The 23,398-nt window shown below is 47.5% G+C and overlaps 1 protein-coding gene across 1 annotated transcript in view; it reads right to left on the reverse strand.

The window, feature by feature from the left end:
- The window catches only part of snd1 (staphylococcal nuclease and tudor domain containing 1), a 140,619-nt gene that overhangs the window by 15,545 nt on the left and 101,676 nt on the right, over window positions 1-23,398 (reverse strand). The window contains exons 18-21 of the mRNA XM_076159021.1: window positions 16,290-16,431; window positions 5,317-5,440; window positions 3,760-3,829; window positions 1,550-1,663 (exon numbers count right to left, since the gene is read on the reverse strand). Coding sequence (XP_076015136.1) covers window positions 1,550-1,663; window positions 3,760-3,829; window positions 5,317-5,440; window positions 16,290-16,431 — 450 coding nt within the window. The remainder of the gene's footprint in view (window positions 1-1,549; window positions 1,664-3,759; window positions 3,830-5,316; window positions 5,441-16,289; window positions 16,432-23,398) is intronic.

Raw genomic sequence — 23,398 nt, forward strand, 5'->3', positions numbered from 1 at the left:
AAGGGCTCCGTGTTATAATTAAATAATATGGATATATTAATGGAAATGAAGTAGATTAACGGGTTCTGATCTTTCTTCAAACACATGTCAGCGGCTTTTTAAAGGGGCGTTTGTTTTAACCGTTTATTCTTTAATCTCGCAGCGTTCCCCTGATACGAGTGGAGTGATCAGCCGCAGGGCGCAATCACTTTGTTCCTCCCTCTTACAGCTGATGCCAGTGTTTTTAATGCGGCCGCCACCGGGCATCACAAATCAGGGGGGAAAAGAGATGTTTTGTTGTTTTCAGAGTGGAGGAAGTTTCACATGGCGAGTTTAAAAGTGAGCTGGGTCGGCTCGTTCTTCTGCGCCTCTATCTCTTAACACGTCACTCAAAAGCCTCCACGAAAACCATTTACTGCTTCTTTATATCTGGTGGGAGGCTTGGCAAACTTTCACTAATGCAACAGCAGACAAACGGGCAGGTAAAGATAGAGACGGTATGTAAAGGAGGGACCGGCCGGAATGCAGCCGTCTGACAGCTCGCAGCCACAATGAGGCTGGGAGGACGATACTGACAGTGGCAGTGCCGCAGGCTGTCACTGAGACAAACCAAGCATCATGCAACCAAACCGATTAAATTAGAAAGTACAAGTTTGAGTTCAGGCAGCGTTTATTCCAACAAAATCTAAGGCTGCTGATGGCGCTTTACAGAGCTGAACCACATCAGAAAATAGGAAACGCTGCAGGAGGGATTCAAAGCGTAACAAAAAGCCAGAATCGCAAGCGGCGCAACTTATTAAGACAGACGTCTGCATTGTGTCAAGGTAGCAGGTCGGAAGAGCAACCTTTTCCTGCACAGGCTGCAAAAAGACATGACAGCACCAGCGTGAGTGACGGCACATCGGGGAAGACACGTAAAGGCGTGAAAAAGGGAAAAAGCGGAGAGAACGGGGGAAAAGGTGAGACGGATGGAGAGCGACAGAGGGAGCAGAGTGAGAAGACGAGTGTCAGCTTCCGGCCTGCGTGTCTGAGGGTCTAAAGTGTAGGTGACGGCCCCCGCGTGTCCTCTGCACCGGGCAGACAGATGGGCCACTTCATCCTCCAGGAAACACATACTCGGAGAGCTGACAGCACAAGTCACACACACACGCACAAGGCCTCCATAGAGTCACGGATGGGACCCGGTAAAAGGTGGAAGCTGATACTTGGAGCCAGATGCCAGGATTCTACCTGAACACAATAATTGACAGTGTTGCTTCAAAACGGCATTAAGTTGTGTATCCAAATAATAATTAATCTGAAGCATGTCTGATCTCCACACACACACACACACTTCATCTCATCATCTGGTCTAAGTGGAGCTGTGACCCTGTAATCAAAACCAGACACACAGCCGGTGACAGAGGATGAACAGGCAGCATTTGAAAGCCTGTTTGCATTTACAGGCTGGAGCTCCAGGAGAGAGACTCAATAATAGGATGGCACTGTATTTCCCTCTCTTTCTCTCTCTCCAGTATGTTCGTGGAGGTGCTGGTGTGTGTGTGTGTATGTGTTCCCCTCGTGTACTTACATCAGTTGGGACCAGGATGTAGGCAAAGGCGTACTCGGTGGCCTGTGCTGGCAGGGTCCTGGTGCTGAAGGCGGGAGGAATGGAAGCCAGGCGGGTGGAGGACACCACTTCTCTCTGTGGGAAGGAGGGAGGACAGAGGTGACGTGTTGGTTTTTTATTGATTACTGATCGGGTTTAAAGAGGCCGTAAAGTCAAAACTCTGAGGGTTTACCCCCAGGAACATCAAACACATATTTTGGGTTTAATTGCGGCGAAGTTATGAGACCTTAAAGTCAAGCTGCTAAATGGAGCGTGAGAGCAGGTGAGGTTGTTTAAATCTGAGGGCTGATTTGGAGGAAGATGATGATTACAACGATTTAGCATAAAACGATATGAAGTCAAACACAAATGAAACGTGGAGCGAAGCTGTTAAAGCGACTGATGCAGGTTTGGTTTTTCAGAGCGTTTGGAGAAATGTAACGCATCCCTCACCTCTAATGGCCACACACAAACACACGCACACACAATCACACACACGCACTTCATCCCCTTTATTGGATTTGTATTCTTCCTCGACTTGGAATAGATTCTAGGATCCTGACAGCGCCGCACGGCTCTTTTGTAATGCTGAGATGGACAGATGCCATTTTGTTGCCCGAGGGCATGTTTGTCTGTGTCACAGCTGTTTCTATAGCAGAACCCAGACACCTCAGAGTATAGACGGCACCCGACTGCAGCATCAAAACTGAAAACCAGTGAAAATTCAACAAAAGCGACACGCATCTGAACACCCAGATGACCGCTGGGCTCCGGCTCACTGTTGGGCTGCGGCCAAATTTGCGACGGCAGACAAACAACAGTGTCGTATTCCTGCAGGTCCTGTGCAGCGGGGCACCAACAGGTTCTTTTTACTTTGTTTTTCAATTTATTTAACATTTATTATTGTTTTTTTCAACAACATCAGCGCTCAATATTGCGCAGATAATTCCCATTGAGATGTTTTCAGCATCTTTTCAGCCCCGTCACCACGGACTGCGCCTCGGCTGAACCCATGAGACTTTATTCTAGCTTCCCTCGTTCATATCAAACATACGTCACAGACGCCCCCGTAGACACGTACGTCTACAAGGCCGCCAGGTTTGCTCTCACTGGCAGGCAGGAAGTTTATGACGACGTGTTTTGATTTATGAAACGTTTGTGGTACGTCACACTGGTTAGTGTGTCCCAGTGGATGCGTGTGTTGGAGCTAATCATGGAGCTCAGCCAAGCACAGAACAGTTCACAGGGTTAGGAACTGAATATATTGATCTGGAGATTAGTTCTTTCTTCCTTTTGTTTGTCGACATGAAACCCAAACACGAGATGCATTTCTGCTGTGTCATCAAATACCGTTGGCTCTCACGGCAGAAAGCGCTCCTTTAAACAAGAACCACGGGCGACCTTGGCGTTCTTGCTCTGCGTTCTGGTTCCGCAGATCCTCGTTATCTCCCGGAGCTGAACCGTGCGGCACAAAGATGCGCTTGAGCGAACACGCCGAAGACAAGCACAGCCATTACAGGCAGGGAGTCGACTTAATGAGCCCATATCTGCGGTTAATGTGTTCTTGAGACTGTACGGTCTAAACGGAGGAACACAGAACACTTATTAGGGCCAGAACATGAGATTTATCTAAGCCATATTACATTTTGATTGCACTGTAAATGTGGGTTTTAAAATGGAAGGACGGTGGACGGGGCAGTAAGTTATGGCGTGACATTTTAAAACACTGACCCTACCTGAGACACGTGACGTGTCACCCACGCAGAATGACACGGCACTCGCCGACATAAAACTACAACATAAAGCGCCAGGATGGAATCGCACCCCGAGTCGGGGAGGCCGCTGCACTGTATGATGGGAAATCCCCCCCTCCCCCCACGCAGGCCTCCTCATTCTCAGAGCTTGTTTCTTCTCTGTCTTTATGCTCTTACATCTCGTCTCATCATCTAACATGTTACGGTTTAGCTCAAACTTGCATATTCTATCACCGTCGAGTGAGGGGCTACATGGAATACACTGATTACAGACTGTCTATTTATCCTCACTACACCAAAGGATGCTGGGAATTTGCCGTAGAATACAAATGGCGGCGGAAAGGAGGCGACAACGCTGTGTGAATTATCAATAATATGAGAAAGAAGAACAATGATGATGTACGTACACACACACACACACAGTCAAGAGATACTCACATTGCCGTAATCGATGTAGAACACATGAACCTTTGCCGGCGACTCAACTCTCTCCACTCTGGCTCTGTACCTGCAGCGGCCGAGAGACAGAAATTTATATACAAGGGACAAGAAGAAAAGGAAATGAGTAAATGATTCTGTGCTTATTTCCCAGGGGAGTCGGTGTTGGAGAATGTGTCTGTTGTGATCAGCAGAGGATGAGTGGGGGGGCGGGGGGATCTATCAGGACATGACAGGCCTGTGGAAAGTGCACCGAGGCCTCCATCGCAATAAAAGACTTATAAAACCTAAACCATTATTCTGCCTTGGTTGTGACGAACTTTGGTGCGTCGTCACAGAAACAAACATTTTAGCTCCCTCCCATCTTCTAAGGCGGCGTCTCATTCATCTGGACCACAGATGGAGTGAGGAATGCGGATGCTCAAAATAATTAGGCCAGCACGGGACAGACGGAGAGGCCGGAGAACAAAGTTAAAACTGCTGATTCATGGAAAGACGGAGAGGAAAGCAACGAGTGAATAAAGAGAGAGAGCGCAAGAGAGTGAGTGACTGATGAGAGCACAGGATTGCTCTATCTATGTTTATATTTGTGTGTGTGTGTGTAGTGTTCCAACTGTGAAAGCTGGAGAATTTCTAATCAGCTCACTAATAAAAGCGGCCAACATTCGGTGCGTAGTAGAAGAAAAGACACGTTAGCAGTGCGAGCATGAATGTAATTAGCTCGAGGAACAATACAGAGCTGAGAGAGAGAGAACGTAAACGTGAATCTCAAACATTGGCCACCTGGAGCAACATCATTGTCTTTGTGTTGAGAGAAAGAATTTCCTGTACAAACGGGAGGCTGAAGAGCGGCGGTGCATTGGGAGCAGATGGGCCGTTTTAAACACACGTTAATTTCTTCTTCTGTTGGTGCGCGGAGAAGATTTAAGTCTCGACCGCCAAAAAGCTGCAGAGGAAGAAAGCCGAGCATCTGCGTGGGAGCATGGTTTTTTGTTGTTTTAAAAAAAAAATTTGTTTTGTGTTTGTCTTCTGTGTCTCGGTCATGCTATCACTCGCCCGCCCGCACACACACACACTGAGTCAGACACACACACACATTTCCACACCGGATGTTGGGGAAGTTTACAGATGGTCACGGGGACATATAGAAGTCACAGTGATCGAGGGAGGGAGGGAGGGAAGTAGTGTGTGTGTGTGTGTGTGTGTGTGTGTGTGTGTGCGCTGTCAAACTACTGCTGATTCTAAAGGGCCGGTGCAGTGGCAGTGAGCTAATTACACCCTGGGGCTGTCTGCAGTTAACGCATCAGAGGCCTAAACAGAGACAAGGTAAAGAAATAAAACCCTCTCCACTTCCTCTGACAAAGGAAACATGAAACAAACAAACACTGAGTGAAATGAAAACGGATCAAATGTAATAAATAAACTGGTGCAGCCTCCAGCTACAGTGGAGGTTGGATTCTGCGCCATCCCGAGTAAAGCAGTTAGTTTTGGGTGAGAAGCCGAGCGACGTCCTGCATCACATGTGGAGTAAATGTCACGGCGGTTAAACATTCGTACCATTCGCCATCAGCAAACTTGGCTATGCAGTAGTCCCCTCGGCGCGGAGCGTAGGATCCTTCCACGGGCGGCTGGGCGGCGATCTCTGCCCGCATGGTCTCCATCAGACTCTCCAGCTGGCTCCCTGTCAAGACAAGACCAGAACATGCAGTCAGAGTGGACGGAGACGCTGCGGGTCCTTCGTGGGACGCTGTGCGGCATCTCCTTCGAGTTCAGTTCAACCTGACTTAAGACAATAAGGAAGGAATTCAGACGTTGCCGTGTCTGTGTCCAATTCTGACTCTAAATCCCATTTATTTTCCAAACTCTAACCAGATGGAGGCGATGTGCTTCGGTTTGCATGTTTGCACGGAGGGCCTTGATTGACAGGGCGCAGGTTTGTCATGTCATTTCACAGAACAAACAAAAAGCACTCCCTGCCTTTGCGGAGGTCCTAAACAAATGCATCAATATGCAAAGATAAATACTACTACTAATAAAGTTTACTCTTTGATATTCAAATCCTAGCTGCACTCTTCTGCTGACTTCTTATTTACGTCCTATAAGCCGATGGCAAGTAAATGGGAGCAACAACAAACTCTGACTATTATATTTCCGACATCTTTGATCCCCCTCCATACATATAATGACCAAAAGTAGTGTAAATGTTCAGTTATGTAAACATCAGAATATGCAAAACCCCTTTAGCGTGAGAAATACTCATTTACAAAAGTGCTCATCAGCAAATACTTGGAGTTATTTGTTGAAAACTACGTCAGATACTGTATTGTATACAAGGACGCTTCATTACGAGAAAAATTCATCGCCAGCTTGTCACTGCCGACTTGTAGAGCATCCTGTAAGCCTTCGGATCCAACAGACGCCATTATGGAAAAGATTATACACGCAAATAATGCAATAACGAGAATAATCCTCCAACACAAATAACACTTATACGCGCTGGCAGGCAGAGCACACCGCTTGGCTCCGGGTGTGCAGAGGGGACAAAGTCAGAGGCTCATCAGTGTTGGGAACAGTATGCCAGAACTTATGGGCCCCAGGCTCGCCTTTTCAGCGTCGCCCCGGAGAGACGCGCCCGCAAAAACACGCCACCGTACTCGCACAGGAAACCTCATCTGTGCTTTCTGTGTGGTTGTAGCTCATTAGAGCCACACAGCTGATGTCGGTTTGACCCTGTAGGAGAAACTCAACGTTGAATACAGAGTGCCAGCTCTCCCAATGGGCCTTTATGGCCGATCAAGCCATTATATCATGCGCGGCAGATCTATTATGGCGGATTCAAGGCGAGAGTGTGGCAGTCGATATGGCGGGGAGTCGGAGAAATCAGATAGTGTGTCAGCGCGCCGTCGACTCGCTGACTGCTGGAAGCGGCAGCCTGATTTCCAATAAACACTCGCTATTGAGGAGAAAAGCCTTAGTCTTTACGCAAAGTGTGTGAGGCTGTGCGTGTGTGTGTGTGTGTTTGTGTAGACATGATTGCAGCAGCTGCTTTATTCAAGGCCACCCTGAGACTCCAGGTGATGGTTTTCAGCCCGTTTCAGTCTCACTAGGAGGAAAATGGAGGAACTTGAACCCTTTTTACCATCAGCTGCAACTAACTGATACCTGCACCATGCTACTGTGTTATTTGAAAGATGGCTGTGCTGGTAAGAGGTATTTGACTCATCACCATTGGTACAAAAACTAGAGCAGTTAGTCATCATCGTCACAATATCACAGCACGCCTTCGTCTCGTTGCTCTACGTCGGCGCTGCATTATTGAGCGCCACACGCAGCAGCTCAGACATCTGTGCAGATGTTTGTACAACTGCTGCATAATCGTCAACAATGCAGTGCTGAAAAATTATTGAGAGCGCCTGTAACCATGACGCCACCGCCCTCGCCCGGCTTTAGTCAACTCTGATTAATGGCCCAATCAAAAAATTTGTAGAGATGTATTGTGTTTTCTTTTTGGGACGCAAACTCGGATCACTGCATCATGTTTGGTCTGACATGGTTGGTTGCAGTTGAGTGTGTGTGTGTATGTGCATTAAATATGTCAGCTGGCGGCGGTCGTTGGTCTTCCTATCCTGTTTCCATGTGGCTCTTTAACAGACGGCTCGAGGTGACACATCGCTCGCCTTTCATCAACAGGAGCTTAGCGGTCGACTTGGTCTGTCGATGCTTCAGAAGGAAGGAGGGCTAAGTGTGCGAGTGTACGTCTGATTAAAATGATCAGGTTCTGCTTAGTATGCAGGTGAATTGGAGGAGGGCAACACTACAGTCTACATCCTCACCCCTAAACCTTTCTGTTTTCTTAATGTAGCTGAGCTGTCAAACAACTTGCTGTGCGAGAGCTTTGCCACAGCAGGCCGGTGCAGACGTGGTGGAATGACATCCAGCTGCAGACGTCCTTCATTTATTAATCTAATTTAGAAAAGTTAATGTGTTGCCCGGGAACTTGTGTTTCCGTCTCTGTGTGCGTCCCGAGTGTGTATGGTCACATGGGCTGTTCCACTCCCAGTTCATGTGGAACTACAGTACGTAAACAACGGAGGTTTAAGGCGTAAAACATGCACACACACATACACAAGGATCTGTGAAGGACAAACTCTCTAAACGTGTCTAACCAATAAATTAAGCTGCCTCTGAGCCTTTGTCCAGAAATAGGCGAAGATAAAAACGAGCGCTTTAATCAGGACGGCTCACTTCATTAGCGCCTGTTAATGTTTGTGGCTGCTTTAATGAGAAACGCAACAGATTGTCAGGCTGTATGATCACCACACACACACACTGCAGGTTGAGACCCGCTGCAGCTTGGAGGAAGATTGAAGATTTTGGATTGACAATGCAGAAAAACAAGGCAAACAATATAACGCAGAAGTTGTTTGTCTCTGGTTACCGATTGGAGGGCAGCAGGCTGTGAGCGACGCACTGAAGCTCGACCGGTCGGTGTGTATCACAGGTGTAAAGTGATTCCAGTCCTCCCATAACCGATTCCACGGCGATAAAAAGAGGGAGCTGAACTCGGTGCGTTCCGGCTCTGTGCGAGCTCTCACCAGGCTCGCCCAGTCAAAGGGCACAGACGGTGCAATGTTATGGATCACCAACTTTAATGGACTGATTTATGATCTGCCATGACCTGCGATGCACTCCAATTACTTCCAGGTCAAGTCCGGTCCCTGTTAAACGGTAAATCTGTGTCCCTCCACCGACCAATGGCTGCAGCTGGTTTGTTATTTTAAAGTAACTTCATGGAGTGTGTGTGGGTTTCCTCTGCAAATAACGAGAGGCTTCGTCCCTGTTGACCTGAGAGCTCTTCAAGTCTCTCCAAGAGGCACTGGGGAGACTTGTTGGCGATAAGTATGTTTGGGTGGATTAAGTCAAAGTGACGGTGAGGAGTTGCTGGTTGCACGCCCCAACGCATATTTTGCAGATACTGTCCCAGTTTTTATCCTCCCGCTCACAAACACAAAGCTTCAGTCTCCTCCCTCGTCTCAAGTGGTGCCTTGATAAGAGAAGGAAAATGACAACTAATATCTTTTAATGCCTATACACACACCCTCCCCTGCGTATGTGCGTGTGTGCAGACTGCTGACTGTATCCGATTACATATTCAGAGTGCACCTCATGAATTATCAGTTACCCACTGGCATTTACAGGACTAATTTGCTGTGCGTCCTGGACCAGGGTGACCCAGCAACCAACGCTACAAATGTATCTGTACTACATCGTCTGTGTGTGCAAAGTTTGTGGCGAATTTCTAGAGAAGCAAGTTTCAAATTGTAACACAAAGTGTAAATATGCGTAGATTTACACAAGAGATGTCTAAAGAATATGTGGAGGGAATTACACCTTAGTTTCATTATGTAAGGATGCCAAAATGAGCTTTCAATCAGCTGATAATGTTAAATATTGTATGCAGAAGCAGGAAAATGAGACTCATTGTGCTCATTTTGTGTGGAAGAGAGTCAAAGCGTCGATCCAAAAAACAACCTAACCACCGACTGCATCTGATCCTGGCCAATTTCTCTCTGTCTTTATCTCTTTATTCCTCCGTGGGCTTTTTTTATTCTTTCCTCCCTCATTCTGTAATTTGTTTATGTGCCATTATAGCTGCAGCTGTTTGTAAATCATATGTAATTACATTGTAAATGCCCAGTGTAGAGTGAAGTAGTGATTAGGTTTTAAAAAGGACAGAATGTGAGACAGCCAACGAGAGAGAGAGAGGAAGATAAAGAGAGAACAATTTTATAGGTAGATTATGATCATATTTGATTATAGTGTGGCACACAGTGTGTGAGCAGAGACGAGATGGGAAACAAAAAGCCAATGAAAACAGTGAATCTTGCCCTTTCACTCTGCATCCCTAGGCCGCACTGGATTCTATTAAGCTGTTTACCAAAGCCATTAAAGGAGAGATGAGTAAATAATCACAATATGACAGCGGCAGAGGCCAAGAGAGCAGTGGCTGATCATGAAAGCGTTCTCATTTCCAGGCTTACAAGAGCAAAGGAATTAAGAGACACTGGAATGTGTGTGTGCATGTGTGAGGAGGACACTTGACGACAAAGTGTGACCACAGAGGAGGACGGCGAATACATTTGGTGGAGGATTGATGAGGGAAAACAGGAAGGCAAAGTCCAGACAAGAAGGAGGCGCGTTTGCCCGCTCAAGAGAGAAGCCAAGGCACAAAGACAGAATTGTGACATGGACGTTCAGTGTTAGAGCCATTGTGAAGGCGAGTCAAGTTTGTACAGCACAATACCACAGGCAGTATATGAAAGGGCTTTACAGGCACATACCACAAAGGGCTCCTGAGCCAGAGAGCCAAAGGCAGGGAGGGAGAGAGAGAGAGAGACGGACAGAGATGGAGAGGGACAGAGAGAGAGAGAGAGCGAGAGAGAGACAGAGCTCGACCAGCAATTTTAATGTGACTTGTCAGGTGTGGTGTCATCATAAAATAACTGGGAGGTTAAGTGCGACTGGCGTACCATTTAACCCCGGTTGTGAAGCGCCGTCGTGAAGCACCAGTAACCGCGTCGGCCGGAAAAAGAGAGAGAGAGAGAGGAGCTACACAAGCGGCTGCTGCTGTCTGTGTGACAGGAATGACTTGAGTTTTAGGAATAAAGTAAGCGACTTAAAAAAAAAAAGGGGGAGACGGCTACGACGACATCAGAGCCAAAGGCTACTACGTCTCAATCAGGGACGTCTGGAGGCTCTGTGTAGACAGTGTGACAGGGATGCAGCCGAGACTGGTTGAGAGAGGGGGGGGGAAGAGAGAGAGAGAGAGAGAGAGAGAGAGAGAGAGAGAGAGAGAGAGAGAGAGAGAGAGAGAGAGAGAGAGAGAGAGAGAGAGAGAGAGACCATTTACTCCCCCTTCTTGAGTGATGTTTATAGTGGTGTCAGCATCTGCCGAGCATTAAAGGGAGGCCGCCTGCTATATAAACAAAAGACTGGCCCTGCTTGACTAATGTTGCTCCACTCTCACTGCAGAGTGATATGGATTACATCTCATGCAGTACCCCAACCACCACCAATTACCCTCTTCCATTCCACCCTTCCTGGCAGTCTGGAGCCTTTTACAGCAAATTACTGTTTCTGTAATTGGAAAAGCCATCAGTGAAAACTCTAAACACAGACAGCATCTGCGGCTCTCTCCTTCTCTCAGCTCGTCCCCGTTCCTCTCTCGACCACCTGTCGAGCCTCGTTGAGTGCAGCTAGTGCCGTGTTCGCTTATCGGGAGGCCAAATATACTCGCAAGATGGCCCTGCGCCTCATTTGAGGTCGGGGAGGGAGGAGGGAGACTGAGAGAGCGACAGAAAGAGAGAGCGAGAGAGTCCAGCTGGGACAACTTTGCACACAACGCCATTTGGACCTGTAAGTGCTGCACCACTGTGAAAAGTGTCATTCAGCCGTTCAGCTTTAGGTAATAGGCCAAGAGTTGACATTAGTGCAAATCAAACCCAGCGGTAGTTCTGGATGTGGGCCGGGACGCCATTTCTGCGTGAAAATCCAAAGCAGTTCGCCTCAAACCGACAGGTGAGGCGACCTTTCAGAAGCTAAGTGGCGTATCAGATTTAATAATGAATGGCTTGGCGGGGGGAGAGGAGAGGGATCATCCGGGCAGGGCTCTGACCTCTAAATATTGCATCTGCTGCGGTAGCGAGGAGCTGGAAAAGTGAAATACAGCAGCGTTGGCTGCTTCTGCGGCGGCGGCCCTCGTTCAATCGCTTGTTTATTTGTTCGCTGTGAAGTAGGAGATAGGATGGCACAGCGGAATGGCTTTATACACACCGCGACTGAATAAAACATGAGAGGACTGGACGGATACAGTGGCCAAGCTCGGGACAAAGGCTTGTCAAACACATCCCCCTTCAAATCCAGCAAACAGAGTGAGACGTAGAGACAGTGAGTCTTTGAGCAAGTTGTCTCAGGTGAACTAGAAGTACTGGTGGTACTAAGCTGTAGTTGTTGTGTTGGATTGAAGGTTAGGGGGCAGAATATTGGCCTTTGGACTGACTGTAGAGGTGAATCTAATGAAGTGGCCACTGAGTGTAAGTGCAGCGGCTGCCAGCACTACTGTGGAAGCTAAAATTGAACCGAGAACACGGATTCAGGATTGATAGAGAAAAAACAGAAGGCTGGCAAGTTCAGCACTGTGAGGCCACTGCAGGGAGGCCATATTGGCTGAAGATGTTTGACTTGGGTAAGCAAACATTTAAGAGGAAACCCCTACTGTGAAATCGAGGGATATAAAATAAATCAATATGAAAATTCTCCCTCAGCAGTAAATATAACGGCCCATAAAAAATGCAAGTTAAGGCAGGGGCAACATTTCAAAAAGGCGGAATTCAGTTTCAGATGTCGGATGCCAGAGAGCGAGAGAGAAAGGGAGAGAGAGAAGCATCCTGCTCGCCTCTCTGTCAGCAGCTCAGGTCCAGCATCATTAGGTGATGAACAGCTGCTCTGTGTAAAAGGTAGAAGTGTGAATAATGTGGACAGAGTGGCACCTGGTTGGGGAGGGAACGACTCCACTCATTATGAGTCCGTAAGGGTGCCAGGAAAGGAGCACTAGACAGGATGTACCGCCAACTGCGCTGCAGCTGAGGTTCAGTTTGGGGGGGGGGGGGGTTGACGGTCGATGGCGAGGCCTTACGGGGCGTGTGAGGTCCAAACCTGGAGAGGGGGGCTGCTAACTAGGCAAAGGAGACCCTGGAAGAAGTGAGCCAGAGCCTGAGCAGCGCACGCACGCACGCGCACACGCACACACACACACACACACAGACTTACACTCTCACCACATACATAACACAGCCTGGCAGGATGATCCATGACATAATGGAGCGAAGTAAGACTCTGCTGTACATTTTGTAATTGGTAGAAACTAGAAATTGGCAGTGCGTGCAGTATTGGGGTTCCAGTCATTATGCTTATGCACCCATAAAGACTTTGGGGCTATATTTAGCAGCTTTTAATTATGTGGACTGAAACCCAGAGCCGAGTACAGTATGAAGTCGCTTCCTCCCCTGTGCCTGGAGTGGCCTCTGTCTCTTACACAGCGTCCAAGGTCACACAGATCTATGCAGGTCCCCCTCCGACAGTAATTACATATGGCCTCCGGACGGACGGACGCTGACACACACACACACACACACACACACACACACACACACACACACACACACACACACACACACACACACACACACACACACACACACACACACACACACACACACACACACACACACACACACACACACACACACACACACACACACACACACACACACAGGGCGGGGGGGCTGAGACGGCCACAAAAAAGTGAGACGGCGAGAGACAAACAAACACGGCAACAAACAAATCCCTCAAGCTCCTCGCTGACTCGCAGAGTGGAAACCATTTCCAACTAGTAATTAATCACATGCCGAGCTCGTGCAAGGAGGAAAGAATATCTATTCGCACAAAGCCCACACTTACGAGTAATTAAATGTGAATAATTAAAATGGGGGGAAATGGTAAAATGCAGAGCGGTTTTAGACTCCAGAGAATAAAAGATATTACACACATGCATTTTCCTCCACACTGTTTGAGAACCGCTTAGAAAGTATCAGCATAGAGATTATTCCATCAGCCTGTGTAGTATGTGTGTGTGTGTGTGTGTGTGCATGTGTGTGTGACCATGCGTGTGTTGTCCACAGGCAATCGTGAAAGCAAAACAAAGCATGCAGTTCCTTCAACATCGCGCATTGCGTCTCCTGAGGTCGCCTTTCAGACCGGGTTAAGGCGTCGACGAGGCAGGAGCCGAGATTATTGATTGATTCCATCTTTCAACACTTTTAACCATGTCGGTTCCTGGATCAGAGACAGAGCCTCTCATGTTACCTTGCGAGAAGCGTGCAGGAGAAGAGGCCTCGGGAAAGCCAGTTAGTCTTACACTCGCCGCCACGAACGCGCCGTACCTCAAGGTTGGTCAAGGAGTCCTTACTGAGTGTTCGCTCCTGCTGGCAAAATGGAGCGCTGGCAGCTGCTGCCAGAAACACTTACTGACCTTTGACTCGCTTCTTAGATGGTAAATTTGTAACGGGAGCAGACGGGTGGGTGTAGGGGGATATGAACCATCAAACTCTGTCAGTGTATTGTAGGTCGCGGAAGAGCTATCGATCAAAATCTTCAACTTTAGCGGGAGCAGTTTGTGTTGTTGTATTAGATCCCGCAGTACCAAAAGGTGTTTTAGTGCTGTTGAGTTTGATTCTGAGCACTAAAGGCCTGAAATAGTTTCGCGTCTGATGTTGTAGTGTGCTTGTTCTTGTCCGGAATCAATACCTCTGCCAAACTCGTGAGTAACGTGCTCATAAAAGATCAGTTTCACATGGGGGATTTCAAGTCAACGTTCCATGTAAAACTGGGAGACGTACACTGGGATGAGAATCAATGCCTGAAACATTACGACCAATTTGGTGGTTATGTGAGAGCGAGATGCTGCAATCAAATGTCATTCTGAGAGTATTTATAAAATCAGGCCTCTGCTCTGGGGTTCGTCTTTGTGTATGAATTCCTGCACTCCAGAAATCGAGGGATAAAGGAAGGATGAGTAGGTGAGGGAGGGTTGGTGGGCAACATGTAATGATATTGCAAAGCACTCAGCTGGTGTGATTTTACAGGTCCCAACACTTTGATGTGCTCTTCAACGGGCTGGTATGACTTAATGCAGCTTTGAGGAGGCGTCAGCGAAAAATGAAAGAGATCGCAAGAGAAAAAAAAGACACCGTCGGGGGGGGGGGGTGAGGAGAGCAAACCGCACAAACGGCGAGGGAGACGAGGTAGGAAAGTGGGGGGGTCAGGTTTTGCTTCCCTGCTGAGAATAACACTTAAAAAAGCAAAAAGTATCACATAAGCCTCTTGGTGCAACAACAAGGGCCAATTAAAGGGGAAATAAATAAATAAAAGGCTGCAGCAGTGCTGGATCATCTAAAAATCAAGCCCGTATATGAGGAAAGATTAGATAACTCACAGGCCTCCTGTCAGAATACACCGAGAGCAGCAATATGAAAAATGCAGCTTGTGTACGATTTCTTTAAATGCAACACTTACAGGGAAGAAAAATCCCCCTCAGTCCTCAGATCCCTTATACATACTTCATGGAATTTATAGAAAATACACTAAGAAATCCATACAAATAAAACACTTGCAGCTGGAGTTTGTTTCATGACTTCTCCTGATGCCTTTTAGATAGACCACATAAAAGCCACTGAAACTAAACTTTAAGATTCACAAGTTCACAAGTTCATACGTTGTGCTCTTGTTTTTCCTGCTCGTAAACACACGCCATCATCACAACTGTGCGTAGAGAGAGTGAGAGGTGGGTGAAAGGGCTTCGACTTGAATCTGCAGATTGTGGCAAAGGGAGAAGGAGCGAAACTGGCCGTGAATGTCTCAAGGGTTCGTTGAGAGGCAGCATCGCTCGTGTGTTGAGCAGAAGAACATAGACAATGAAGAGGAATAATTGCAGGTGAAATGCTCTCCCCACTCGGAAGTGATTGGATTATTATGGTACTCGTGATGCGCTTGACTCTCACTGGCAGTAAGAGAAGGTGAAATAATTACAGCAGTGGAGTAAATTAAAAGGTGGTCAAAGTCAATGTCACGGCCTGACACAGTTCTATATGTAATGCTGACTCAACGATGCGCCGCCGTCTGCAAACTCCTCCGATGGCCGTGACGCTCTCTCCTAAAAGCGGTCTGGCCGAAATAGAGCTGGATAGAGCGTGTGGATACAGATGTGTGGACGTAACGCGCAACTTGCGTTCTTACTGTGGTAGAGGACGGATCATTAGGAAAGCAAACTACCTGAAGGATGTATCGCGTCAGCTACTCGGCAGGGAACAGAAGCGGGGGAGGTAACATGCTCACACACACACACACACACACACACACACACACACACACACACACACACACACACACACACACACACACACACACACACACACCTCGTCAAGGGGAGCAGCCAGGCAGTGATACCAGGGATTGTTAGTTTTCCCATCTCCCAACTTCTGTTTGCTTTCCGTCCTCCATTGGTTGTGACATGAGGGGACGGTGTGATTTATTTCCGTCATTCACTCGTTATAACAAGTGGAACGCAAGATGTGTTGTTTCCGCATGTGCGGGGGGAGGGGCCGAGAGGAGGGGGGGGCAACTGAATACTGTATTCAATGTGGCACGGTAGAAAGTTACACAAAAAGTGAACTCCAAACACAGTGGGGGAACAAGTGTTCTTAGCGCCATCATCAAGTCATCTGATGTCTCCTTTATCGCAAAACAACTGAACGCAAATGCGCCCAAACTTTGGGTACAATAGCCTGATTCAGTCATGAGATACTGTAGCACTGTAAAATAAGCCAAACACACAACCAAAATATACAAGAACCAAAGCTGGAACCTTTATGCATTGTGGACGTTCTGGTCCAGTTGAGCTCGTCTCCACGTACCTGTCTCCACGTCCTGGGTGTAGAAGTGCAGGTTGTCACTGATTTCTGTGATGTACACCGTTCTGAAATTGGCCACACGCTCCTTCTCCTCCGACACTTGTACCACCTCCTCCACCGGCTTCTCCTCATAGTTGGCCCAGACCTGCGCCAAACACACACACAACACTATAACAGATGTTCAGGCTTTAACTGAAGAAAAAAAAAATCCTTATGACAGCCTTGTAACTGATCTAAAAGGTGTGTGTGTGTGTGTGTGTGTGTGTGTGTGTGTGTGTGTGTGTGTGTGTGTGTGTGCGCGTGTCAGATTCAGACCGGGTCCTAGAATTTGGATTAGTTTAAAGATGAGGGTAAAGGTGGGGGTCAGACGTGTAGCGCTGGTTGATAAGTTTATCGGCAAGGGAATGAATGCAGCCAGAAGGGTTCCGGTGTGTTTGAATGTACAAGCAGGTCACATCCTTTCTATGCTGCATCAAGGCTGCTTGTCTTTCAGCTCCCCGGGAGAGGCAGAGGGCAGGAGGCTCATTAGGGAGAAGTGCTTTGCCTTCGGCCACATCTCAAACTGTGTCAGGGTGTGTGTGTGTGTGTGTGTGTGTGTGTTTACAATGAGGGATGCTTCAGGAAGAGTGGGCGGTTGTTATAAAAACGGAACACAGCGTTTGTACGCGGCGTCAAGGAGAGCGACAGCTTCGAAGCACAAGCATCAAAGAGAAGGTGGTCAGGATGAAAGGGAAACTGGGAAGCCTGGCTCTCTGCAGATGAAGAGGAGGGGGAGGCAGGGTAAGGAGAGGAAAAACGAGGAGAAGCGGGCTGGAGACATGCGGCGAAGAGGAAAAGTCACAAAGTGCAACCAATCTCTGCGCTGCACAGGGGGATCATGTCTGCAGGCTATTTGTGAGGTGTAAACATTCACAGGACTGAGGAAGAAGAAGGCAGACAGGTTTATACAGCACAGTGATATTACCCAATTAGGTTCAGGCTAATTATTTAACTGCATGCTATCATTGCTAATAGCTAATTAGATAAGCTTCTTTTATGGTGTTGTTATTTTCCCCTCTGCCTGCTCTGCACTGAGGAGCTCGCTGGTGTTAAGTTAGTCGTACAGCTTCTTTTACACACTTTTCAATTACCTCGTTGTGGTGCAGCGGCGAGGCGTTTACAGAGGGGATGCTGACAGTTGAAGGATGAGGTGAAGAGCGTACGCAAGTGAAAGACGCAAAACTACCTCGGCTGGGTAAGATCTGGGCACGGAAAAAAGCCCATGTTTCAAACTATTAGCCAGGGAGGAAGTGACAGCAGATCTGAGCCCTGCCGGCCTGCTTACCGGCCAACAAAAGACGGGGTCGCACCACCAATTACATTCAATTATTCATCCCACAAATGCCATCAAAAAAAGAGACAGAAAGGAGCTGCAAAGAAGCAAAAAAAAAGAGAGGGGGAAGGAGAAAAACAGGAGGCGGAATTCTGAAGATTGAGGGCAGCCAAGGTTAATGAAGACCGAAAACTCAGCCACGCTTCGTAAACCTCAAGATCAACCGCACAACTTTTTTTCCCCCGACAGTGTTAGGCTGGTGCATGCAAACACACACACACAAGCATGCACGACCACATACAAACATTCCATGTGCGGTCGGATACACAGCCTCTGGTTATATAGACGCTACCCACAAGACAACTGGGGCGACACGGCCAGACTTTTAATCAAACCTGCAACATCAATTAAGGACGACAAGATTAGCGTGTCACCATTCATTACCCTGGTGACCGTCACTATGGCACCTGTGGGGGGAGGGGGCGGGGCTTATGGCCGCACGAGACGCCGGGCACAGCCGCGGGGCCGCTTGACCTGTAGCTCTGCGTTGAATATGCATGTCAAAGAAACACAAATGGACACGTACCCTTGACTCACTATTGAAATCTGTGTGCGGCAGCTTATGCGCTACAGGCAAGATCACACTCCTGGGCAGTGCGTGAACGTGTCCTCTCGTGATGAGCTCACACACAAACTTGTTGGGAAATGTAGGCAGTCGCCGGAAAAATGCTTATGATTCACTGTAGGTGGCAAAACCTGAGCTGAAGACGCCTGAGGTCAATGGAAAAAGATTTAAATGAAGCTTAAAACCACACAGCAATCATCTAGAATCACCTAATTTATCTAGAGACTGAAAAGTAAAACTGAGTGGCAAAAAACCGAAAGACCTGAAGCTTCTTTAAAGACGTTAAATGGTTTGATGGTGTTCAGAGAAGATGACACACAGGCATTAATGGACAAACTGGGCTACTGTGGCTCATACCCACACGCTGCACAAACACTGGGATCTGTATGATTACACAGCGATACAGTGCATCATTAGACATGCTGCAGAGCCACGGCGCTTTTTAGAGCACAAACAAATGCGCACGCACGCACGCACGCACGCACGCACACACACACACACACACACACACACACACACACACACACACACACACACACACACACACACACACACACACACACACACACACACACACACACACACACACACACACACACACACACACACACACACACACACACACACACACACACACACACACACACACACACACACACGCTGAGCCCAGGGCTGATGACCTTCCACGGGCAGCCAACCGTCCCTGTTTGTTCCACTTGAATGCAGGTGCGCGGTAGCCGATTCCGTCGCTTCTCCAACAACTGCAGCCGGGGCGCTCCGGCCACCGAAGCTGCCACGCAAGGAGAGAGCGACAGAGAGAGAGAAGAAGAGGAAGAGACGCATACCTGTACAGTAGGACTGACAGAGGAAGATCAGCAAGAATCTGAGGTGACAGAAATTGGCCATTAACCATCAAGTCGGGATTAAACCTGTACCCACTTCCATTTTGTAAATTTATGTTTTCATTTTATCCTCTATCTTTCATCCTCCTAATTTTCTATTTCATCCCATCTTCTCTGCAGTCTTTCACTTTGATTCTACTATTAAACGACATTCCATTGTACTCGCTGTGCCGAGGCAAATTACAAAGATGGAGAAAGGTTTTTGACCCTTTTCACAAATTGGAAAATAAAGTTCTCATCAGGTGATTTGTTCCGTGCAGGGAAACACATGGACTTGGACACTCAATGACGCAGCAGCTCTCTGACAATAGGTGCAGCTCATTCATGGGGGGTTAAGTTGATTGACTTGGAGGCGATTTGCCCAACTATTTTTAATTTGATGAAGTGCATGTTGGCCAAGACGGACTAAGCTGTTAAGCTGCGGCGCTACATTCATAGATTCCCCCACACACACACAGGTGAATGAATATAATGGATGAATGAACACGCTTAGCGCCTGAAGTGAAGGGGGGGGGGGTTAGGGCTCATTTGAACATTGATTAAAGTTGCCAGTGTGTCAATTCCAGTGGCGAGGGCATGGTCTGCTGAGACAAAATTGCCATTGCTACCCAAAGTACACGCTGTGTATTTTGTTTGAGGGCGACTTCTTTCCATCCATGTAGCTCAGATCGCCGTGACCACCTCTAACGAGAAATAGTGTCGATGTGTGATGATTTATAGTTTGGATGCTCTGCTCAATCACTCAAATAAGAGGACAAAACAAAAAACAAACAACAAAATAGGCATTAAAATTAGGGTACATGAGGAAATATAAGCTGAAGTTCCTATGTTGCGGCTATGAAATTGGAAAGATAAGGTGCTTGCTGTGTGATTTCACGTGGCTTAGAGTACGGAAGTCCTTCAGTCCGTCAAACTATCTCCAATAACCCAACATGAACCCAAAGGCTCTGATCCGGCGTGAGTGATGCGTGTGACATTACTGAGCTCATACTTTCCTCCCGTTCATACTGCTGGGACTCGCGCCGTTGCATCATTAATTCATTACCCCGTTACACTGGGAGAACAACTGAAATCAGTGGGAGCTTAAGGATTGGTGAGGGTGCACTTTGTAAATCATTTCCGTCCCCATTACATCTGATGAATCTGCTTTTAGAGAGAACGCTTCATTAATTCGACAGAGGGCACTTTGTTCCATTTTTGGCTTCCCGCGTTCCCTCTCTGGCCCCCTTTCCCGAGCGCTTCAATGTACACGAGCCCCAACGCCAGAACGGAAAAGGTGTTGCATGGTTCGATTGACCCTCTTTAGACGCTGGGTCGCTCCAAAGGAAAAGGCGATAAAGGCTGACGAGTAACAGGACAGTTTAACGCTTTGTTTTTTCTACTTCCATTACTGGTAAACTTTTAAACAAAATACTGTGTAGAAAATGATTTTAAAGGAATATTAACCTATTAAACTGTGGGAAATTAATTGGTAATTGAGTTCAGGGTCATTTAAAGGATTTTCGAAACATTTAATTAGCATTTTGCACATTAGTATCTCATTAATAATGGAGTCTTACACGGAGGCAAGACAAAATGGCTTGGCCTTTTTTTTATGTGTTGAGTATCATTTTCCACACAGTTCCCCTGCAGTCTGATACGTTTACTATCTTTGGAAACTTTCCACCCTGGAATTCGAACTAAAACTTGACAGAGACAAGCCCCCCCGGCCGTTACCTCAGAGTTGAAGAGGGTGAGAGAGAAAGTGCTCATTAGGAAATCTGCCGAGTCTGGCGTTAAGAGTCACAGGTTGGCGAAGGCGGCGGGCGGACGACCCTGAATTTCTTTTTTGCTCGACAATGTTACCTCTATCGACAAAGCCATTACACGCGGGGAAGATTAACAAGACGGACTCACTCCTTCATGGGAATGCGCCGCGCTGCACAACATGGCTTTTTTTTTTTGGCTTTACCTTGGAGTTGTATAAAACTTAATCTATGCAATTGAACGAGTTGTTTGGATTCTGTCTGGTATGAAAATGAGAGTGCTGCAATTATATGTGCCTCCGAGCAGCTACAGCCCCATTTACATACGTGAATCCTCCACAGGCGCAGACGGCAACACCAGGTTCCATCAGTCCTTGGAAGGTTTCTAATAACTCGTAGCAGAAGACGGAGGAATATTGTTGTGGTCAAATATTGTCGGAAAGAAATCGACTTCTAAAACATTAAATTAATAACGAAACACAATGCAGACACAATACAAGATTTCCTTTGTTATCAATGATGTATTTGATGATTCATTCCTGCATGCCACATGAGGTAAAGAAGGTCAAGAGGTGAGCGGCTAATGAAGGCACAAGTCTGACTGTTTTCCCACTACATGCAAAGCTACGACTGTTTAACCAACTTAACAGCACAGTGAATGTGAATCCAACTGTGGATAAGTGTATGTGCGCGCATGTGTATGTGCGCATCGCTCGGATCTATCTTCTAAGTTGTCCACATGTCCAAATGGCGTTTTAATAAAACTAATCAATCACCTCTCTCTTCTTCCCCTCGCTTATAAGCGCAAATGTTCATTTTTCAACCCTCGGCCTCTCAGACCAGCATGACTCATTTCCAATAACTGACTCGACAAGAGGTTGGTGTCTGTTAAATCTTCGGGAACTGATAAAGGAGCAGTGCTGCCTGATTGACTGACGGTGTGGCCACCAAGGATCCTGGGTTTGATTTATTGACCATTTCTGTCCATTTGAGGCGAAATGATCAGACGTGTGTGACAACTGTCCCCACAGCCACTTGAGTGTTCTTCACAAGCTCCAGTCCAACCAGCGAAAATGGAAGCAGGAAAAGAAAGGGTTAGGTGGCAATCACCTAGATCGGTCTAGGAGATGAGTGGCAGGCGCTCCGGTGCCCGGCGTGAAAGGGGAAAAGACATGAAGCCGATCCTGAGTCTGAACAGGCCTGCCTGCAAGGTTAAGGGGAGCTGTTGATGGTACATTAACCCTGATGGCTCACCTTGTTGTGGTGGGCCGGGCCAAAGGCAGCTGTGGTGGTGGAAGCAGAGCTGATTTATGAGAGGGCTTTGCCCATATGCAGGCCGCGCCGCCATTCCTTCCGCCAAGTATTCAGATGCAATACATGGCAGACTTGCACAACCATAAAACATATGGTTTGTGATACACGCACGCACACACACACACACACACATACACGTACAGTATGTCCACAGACGTACAGCCGTGGCCTTGGAAGGAATTGGTCTAAGCCGAGCTAAGATAGCGCGGCAACAATGGTCCTGCCTCGATGCGAGCGCTTGTAGGCAAGGCCACACGTATGTGCACGGTAACAAAACATGTCAGCTGCACATGGGCACCTCTGACAAGCTGTAAACAAAATCAGTAAAACTGACATATCTGAGGTGGGAGAGGAGAAATGCTCAGGTATACATTTAATAAGAAGCAATGCAGTCTGATACACCGTACTGAATTGTGTATGCTCGGTCTGTGTATGTATGATGGTCTTGAGTAAAACTTACTTATGTATCATGGCAGGCAACCAACATCCTAAAGTGGATCTTGATTTATTGATATTATATTGAATTTCTTGAAGGGCCACCACTGTTCAAATTCCAATCGAGACAAATCTCACTAAATAAATTCATTGAAAAACCAAACACACGTGCCGGCCGGCAGGCAAGGCCGAAGCACATGGAGGGCAGAGAGGGAGAGGAGACGTGGTGCGGCGGGATGAGTCTCAGATGTGGTTACTTAGCAGATAAATTATGCATTAAAACTGCACAGGTGGTGCAGGACAGGGTTTTTAAGGTGCAGGGAGGGAGCCGAGCGGCTGGGGAATTCATAACAGACAGATAGAGAGCCAAAGAGAGGGAAAAGAAGAGAGGGGAGAGAGAGAGATATATACTCCCCTGCCTCATATCACAGCCAACAGATGTTCTCCCATCAAAGAAGCGGCAAGCAGGCGACGAGGCTTCTCAACCCAGGCTTACATGGCTAATATGACCCCCCCAAGCTGCCCCCCCACCCACACACACACGCACACGCTATAGCCAAGGAATGAAATGACCTAAAGCTATCATGGTGGCAACTTGTAACACAAATTGATCCACTTAGAAGTGTGTGTTGGGTTGGAAGTAGGGGGCAGGTCTGACGGCCCCACTAACAAGCTGCTATCAGCAGTGAACATAACTTGCAAACTCTGCCTGGGATTGGAGGCGTGTGCGTGAGTTTGGCAAAAGGGGTGTCATATCGCCACGGAAATGTACGGTGGGT

The sequence above is a fragment of the Genypterus blacodes genome, unplaced genomic scaffold (assembly GCF_046128005.1).
Source record: "Genypterus blacodes isolate CSIRO-AG114 ecotype Tasmania unplaced genomic scaffold, CSIRO-AGI_Gbla_v1 ptg000090l_1, whole genome shotgun sequence".
NCBI classification, from domain to species: Eukaryota; Metazoa; Chordata; class Actinopteri; order Ophidiiformes; family Ophidiidae; genus Genypterus; species Genypterus blacodes.